Source organism: Beta vulgaris, chromosome 9, assembly GCF_026745355.1.
Source record: "Beta vulgaris subsp. vulgaris cultivar EL10 chromosome 9, EL10.2, whole genome shotgun sequence".
NCBI classification, from domain to species: Eukaryota; Viridiplantae; Streptophyta; class Magnoliopsida; order Caryophyllales; family Amaranthaceae; genus Beta; species Beta vulgaris.
Genome location: NC_079210.1, coordinates 5,005,784 through 5,012,731, shown reverse-complemented (window position 1 = coordinate 5,012,731; position 6,948 = coordinate 5,005,784). Strand labels below are relative to the sequence as shown.

The following is a 6,948-nucleotide window of genomic DNA, read 5'->3' as shown; positions in this document are numbered from 1 at the left end:
TCTATAACTCTAATTACATTCTTAATAATAATGTCATAATTATAAATTCATATAACTCTAATAAAATACTCTTTATAACTCTAATTAAATCTTATAACTCTAATTAATACTCTTATAACTCTAATCAAGCTTGGAGTTCTTCATGCAACAACAACAACAATAAAAAAAGAAGGGTAAGAATGATTTTACTTTCATATTTATAAAGTTTGCAACATCCTATTTCATTTTTATTCTAATTATAATAACAATAATACATTAATATGTAAAAAAACACCAACTATCTATATTAGCTATTAGTTCTTCACCACTTTCATCTGTGTTAGCTATCATTCCTTAAGTTTGTTGAATTCGATAAGGACAATTCCTTGCATCATGATTGACCATTTTATTGCATAGACGACACCTTCTTAGTGGTTTTTGTTGCTTCTCAATAGTCTTTTCTTTCACAGATTTGAGCCTCTTCCTACCCTTGTTGTTGGCTTTCTCAGGAACTTTTATAGTTACCTCGTTGGAGCACTACATCCTATCAATTCTTGAATGACTTGGTCTTTTGTCATTGACGTATTATCCTCACCCGATTTAATGGATTTCTTGAAGCCTCTTAGATTTTCAATTAGAGCATCAATATCCTCATCCCTTTCTTCAACGAGACCAATGGTTGTATATATTTCATTCCACAATTCACCTAATTTTATCTGCTTCATTTCTACCTTTCCACAATCTTTAGGAAAATTTTCATCAAACTCATGAATATGACTTTTGTGTGCTTCCTTCGTCCATCGAGTGAGGATATATTTATCGGGCAACTTATTCAAATGTTTGGCCTTGTAAACCCAAAGAACATGCCTACATATCAATCCAACCCTCTCGAATAGTGAACATGAACATATGGCATCAAAAGTCATTGGATCTAAAGTGACCTCATAATTCTTCTTCTTTCTATCTTCAGTGACAGTAATGTATTCCATTCCATCCCTAATTTCAGACCTTGCATGACCACATGTGAAACATGCTGCACTAACTTCTTCTTGAAATAGGTAAAAGATTACATGGGTGTATACTTTAGAGACGCTTGCTTCGATCGGCCAAGGGGTGATAAGTTGAGGGTAGGAAGTGTCGTTATCTTTGTTCAAACTGCTTTGAGCATGTCTTTGTTGTTGTACAGCCGTTTGGAAACGCAACCAGAACTCAACCAATGTAGCACAGGACTATTGAAATTACCAAAAAAACTATTCTGGCTCTCTGATCTTTGTGTTGTGCTGATTAAGCCAGCCATTGGTTTCTCTTTGAAATATGCTGGGATCCAAGACTCCTTTATGTTGAATATGTCATTAAGCCACTTATTTTGCTGTAGATTGAATTCTTGTATGACTTCATTCCACTTATCAACAAACTCTTGTGGCTCTAATTCTTTATCCCAAACACAAGCATTTATCTTCTTGAGGAAATCTTTTTCTTTATTGCGTTCAGCTATCCCCACCATGTCATTAGGTTCCGACTCTTCTAACCCTTCTGTATCAGTTGAGTTTGTAATCTGTATGTCTTTCCCTTTCCCCACCTTGTCAGTAAGTTTACCCATAATATGCCACATGCAGAATTTTTGTTGTGCATCATTGAATACTTTTGGGAAAGCTTTCTTCATTGCAGGATCCTGGTCAGTGATAATAAAGTTTGGTTCCTTATTGCCCATAGCTTGTTTGAATTTTTCAAAAACCCACACAAAAGAATTGTCATTCTCTCTTGATGTCAAAGCAGCACCAAAAATCACAGACCTATGAAAGGAAAGGAAAAAATCTTAAAATATACGACGGAGATACATAAAAGATAGACTAGACTGAGAAATTATAGTTTCATAAGTATATGATTAGAGTTATATGCATTACTAATTAGAGTTACAAGAGTATTTGATTAGAGTTATATGAAAACTAATTATAGTTACATGAGTATATGATTAGAGTTATATGCATTACTAATTAGAGTTACAGGTGTATTTGATTAGAGTTATATGAATTACTAATTAGAGTTACAAGAGTATTTGATTAGAGTTACATGAATAACTAATTAGAGTTGCAGGAGTATTTTACTAGTCATAAGAGTTATATGAATAACTAATTAGAGTTGCAAAAGTATTTTACTAGTCATAAGAGTTATATGAATTACCTTTTATGATGGTCAATCCCTGTAAATGGACAGAATACCAAGTTGTACATGTTTGTTCCATACGTAGCATCAAACGAGACAACATCTCCAAAAGCAAAGTAATTTCTCCTACACAAAGCATCGGCCCAAAACACTCTATGCAAACCTTCTTTCGCATTAGCTACATAGTCAAAGAAAAATCCACTATTCATCTCCTTTTGTCTACTTAAGGTGCTTATAAACATATCAGCATCATGTTCTCCAATGTATGCTCTAACATCCCGTGCAAAGTTTTTGAAGTCGCCAACAGTTGCTCCAACATTTCCATAACCACCAACCTTCTCCTTATACATTCGGTACGTCTTTGTTGCTCCAATATTGAGTTTAGAGTTATCAATTATCATTTTCTTTTGATACATCGTCAAATTTCTTTTCAACTTTTGGAATTGTCCTTCTTCAGGACTTAGTAGCTTGTGGTTATGTCCTTCATGAAAGGACCAAACTCGATATTTGGATATCTCATGAAGTCGGAAAACAATCTTGGCTTTGCAACCAACCCGTGTAAGTTTTCTCCTCCTCTTTTGAGTTGGGGAAATTGGCTCAACCGACTCAATATTAGTTGTGTGATTTGCTGCAGCCACTGCCTTCACTCCTTGCTTGTTACACAAAATGTATTTGAATACAATAGTGCCATCCTTTGCTCGAGTCTCGGTAGACATTCTAGTATCAAATCCACATGCTACAGCATATATATTATAAAAGTCTATTGCATCTTTAAGACTGTCGAAAATCTGCCCAACTTTAGGAATTAATTCTGCTGGAACAACTCGAGTGAACTCATGTTCTCCGCATGGGGTGATGTTCGTACTTTGCTTAGGTGGTGTAGACAGATTTAATGAGGCAATGTTTATGCTTTGCATAGAGTTACTAGTTCCTGCCTCTGCATATTAAATAGGTATAAACTGTAAGTCAACTATTTAGAATTCAAAGTATTGCACACATAAATTCCTATAACTCTAATCAAGAGTGTCTATAACTGTAATAATTATTAGTAATTGTTACAAAAAGTAACCCCTTGCATAATTAGTAATTCATATAACTCTAATAAAATACTCTTATAACTCTAATTAGTAATTGCTATAACTCTAATCAAATACTTTTATAACTCTAATCAAATACTTCTATAACTCTAATTAGTAATTGCTATAACTCTAATCAAATACTTCTATAACTCTAATCAAATACTTTTATAACTCTAATTAATAATTGCTATAACTCTAATCAAATACTTCTATAACTCTAATCAAATACTTCTATAACTCTAATCAAATATTTCTATAACTCTAATTAGTAATTGCTATAACTCTAATCAAATACTTTTATAACTCTAATTAGTAATTGCTATAACTCTAATCAAATACTTCTATAACTCTAATCAAATACTTCAATAACTCTAATTAGTAATTGCTATAACTCTAATCAAATACTGCTATAACTCTAATCAAATACTTCTATAACTCTAATTAAATAGTTCTATAACTCTAATTAGTAATTGTTATAACTCTAATCAAATACTTCTATAACTCTAATCAAATACTTCTATAACTCTACTTAGTAATTAGTAACTCTAATTAGTAATTCGTATATGACTACTCAAAAGTACCCCTATAACTCTAATTAGTAATTCGTATAACTCTAATCAAATACTACTACAACTCTAATTAGAAGGTGAACATTAGTTTGCAAAATATGAATTTCCTATAACTCTAATTAGTAATTCCTATAACTCTTATCAAATAAACCTATAACTCTAATTAAGACGTACATACCAAATTATGCTACAACTATAATTTCAACTCTTATGACTACTCAAAATACCCCTATAACTCTAATTAGTAATTCGTATAACTTTCATTAAATACTACTACATCTCTAATTAGAAGGTGATCATTAGTCTGCAAAATATGAATTTCCTATAACTCTAATTAGTAATTGCTATAACTCTTATCAAATAAACCTATAACTCTAATGATGCTATAACTATAATTTTAACTCTTATCAAATAAACCTATAACTCTAATGTTCACCTTCATTGACACAATGGATCATAATTGACACAATGCATCATATCATATACAGCAAAATACAACTAATATTTTAGAGCACAATGCATCATAATTGACACAATGAAGTAGCAGTTGCGTTTAGAAACACAATGCATCATATCATATACAGCACATGATCATAGCGAATTTCTTAAGCATACAATATGAATTATGCAGCGATAATCGTTCCCATGAAGTATTACTTTAGCATACAATATCAAGTATGCAGCGAATTTCGTGAATTATGCAGCGAATTTCGTGAATTATGCAGATAATTATTAACTAATTTTCGTGAATTTCGTGAATTTCGTGAATTAAGCATACAATATGAATTATGCAGCGAATTATGCAGATAATTATTAACTAATTTTCGAAAAAAAAAACATACATGTTCATGAATATAGACTAACCTTCATGCGATGCGGTAATGGATTCCATGAAATTTCTTGACAAAAGACGTTTTTGGAAGAGAGAGAAAAGAGGAGAGAGAAAAAAATTAGGTTTTGCATGGAAAGGATGAAAATAGGTAGTTTAAAGTTAACATTAGTTACTTAATCTTGGCCCTTGACAGGATCTAATCTAAGGGTAGTTATTCTTTCTCATTTCTCACCTAATTTCCTTTCTCACAGGATCCTGCCTCTATATATATATATATATATATATATATATATATATATATATATATATAGATACATACATACATACATACATATATATATACATACATACATGTGTATATATATATATATATGTATATGTATATATATATATATGTATATATATATATGTATATGTATATATATATATGTATATGTATATATATATATGTATATGTATATATATATATGTATATGTATATATATATATGTATATGTATATATATATATATATATATATATATATACTCCCTCCGTTTCAAAATAGATGGGACATTGTGATTAAAACGGACTCCTAGGCAAAATTTCATAAGTATGTTTAGGTAGTATAATTAATTCTAGTGGTCCCATGTGAAAAGGAGGGAGAAACCTCTCCCCCAAACCTGACCACCGGAAACCACCCTCCCTACCTGCCCACCGGAAAACCACCCTCCCCCAAACTCCCCACCGGCCATCCACCACAACACCTCCACCACCGGTCACCACCACCACTACCGAAAAACTCAAAAACAACCACCACCACTCAAAAACAACCACCACCACCCGAAAAACTCAAAAACAACCACCACCACTACCGAAAAATTCCCAAATCAAAATCCACAAAAAACCCTAAAAATTCCATAAAAATTTCTGATCAAAACCCAGAAAAAATACATCATCTTTCTGAAATTCCACTCAATTTTCTCTCTCATCCTAATAAATCTAAATGGTGAGTGAGCAGAGAGCAGTGTGCGAAGAAAACAATGCTCTGGTTGAATACATGCGAAAATGGTGGACAGAAATGTAGTGGTGGCGTTAGTAGTGACGGTGGTAGTGTCGGGTTAGTAGTGACGGTGGTATCGAGGTGGTAGTGGTGGCGTTAGTGGTGACGGTGGTAGTGACGGTGCGAAGAAAAATGAAGATGAGGAGAGAGAGAAAGAAGATCTGAAGACGAAGTTATGAGGGGAGAGAGTAGATCTGAAAAAGTTATAGAGAGATGAGCAATTTTGAGGGAGAGGGAGATGAGCAGTTATGAGGGAGATGAATGATGATGAAGAACCCTAGGTTAGATGAAGAGGTGGGGTGGGAATTCAATTGGGGTAGTTGGTGGGTCATAAAAAATGGTGGGAATTATTAGTTTTAGGTTAGGATTAATCAGATTATTAGATGTAGATTAAAGAACATAACACAAGTTAGTAAGGGTAAAATGGTAAAATTGTAAGGCAAAAGTTACTAAATAAGGAAAAAAATAACAATGTATCATCTATTTTGAAACACCCCAAAATAGACAATGTCCCATCTATTTTGAAACGGAGGAAGTATATAATTTCGTTGTAAATTCTGACATGACACTTCTCTTCAACTTTAAATGAGTCAGAAAAATTATGCATGATGATTTGGTCCTCTAACCATATTATTATTTTTACCAATCTACATTACCAGATCATCTCATGTGTAACAGAAAGTCCAAACCCGACTAATAAATGGTTTACCATATCAAAAAAATTTTTAAAAAAAGAGTAGCAATAATGTTAGTTGATGCACCAATAAGTGTCAACTTAAATTGCATTCCTCTCCCCTTTCCATCAAATAATGATATCTATATATATACAGAAGCGGATTTAGGATTTTAAATTTGGGGGGTCCTAACTAAACCAACCAAATACACAATAATCATATACACAAATGAGAATTTGAGTCATTTTCCCGATAACAAAATCTAACTTTATAATATTTTAGTCATTTATAAAGATACCTCCATTATATTTATATTTCGATATTATTTCCATTTTAGTATAATCTGATTTCTGCACTCTTAAACTAACACAATTTTTACCTTAAATATATATCTTGAATTATCAGCTACAAAAGTTTACAAGATAATTCATATAAATTTCTTAAATGTAAATAGAGACAAATCCAAAATTTTACATGATAAAATTAATTGTTAAGTATTTATAAATAAATCCTGGTCGTTCTCAATATATCAATTGTGTTTAAAATCATATAGTTGCAGTTATTTGAAAATGAAAGGAGAATTAATCCTTATATGAAAAAAAAAGTTAAAA

The 6,948-nt window shown here is 31.8% G+C and overlaps 2 protein-coding genes across 2 annotated transcripts; both read right to left on the bottom strand.

The window, feature by feature from the left end:
- Positions 1–500: 500 nt before the first annotated feature.
- LOC130590140 (protein FAR1-RELATED SEQUENCE 2-like) lies at positions 501–968 on the bottom strand. The gene has a single exon (XM_057392137.1). The coding sequence runs from the start codon at positions 966–968 to the stop codon at positions 501–503; it is 468 nt and encodes a 155-aa protein (XP_057248120.1).
- A 161-nt stretch (positions 969–1,129) lies between these two features.
- LOC125493820 (protein FAR1-RELATED SEQUENCE 5-like) lies at positions 1,130–3,059 on the bottom strand. The gene is made up of 2 exons (XM_048637344.2): positions 2,161–3,059; positions 1,130–1,772 (listed from the first exon to the last, which is right to left on the bottom strand). Exons 1-2 carry the CDS (start codon positions 3,057–3,059, stop codon positions 1,130–1,132), a joined length of 1,542 nt encoding a protein of 513 aa, XP_048493301.2.
- Between the last annotated feature and the right edge of the window lie 3,889 nt (positions 3,060–6,948).

Coding starts and splice junctions, on each gene's coding strand:
- LOC130590140 (XM_057392137.1), bottom strand. CDS start 968: ATGGAATACATTACTGTCACTGAAGATAGAAAGAAGAAGAATTATGAG.
- LOC125493820 (XM_048637344.2), bottom strand. CDS start 3,059: ATGCAAAGCATAAACATTGCCTCATTAAATCTGTCTACACCACCTAAG. Junction 1,773..2,160: donor GGGATTGACCATCATAAAAG/GTAATTCATATA, acceptor TTCCTTTCATAG/GTCTGTGATTTTTGGTGCTG.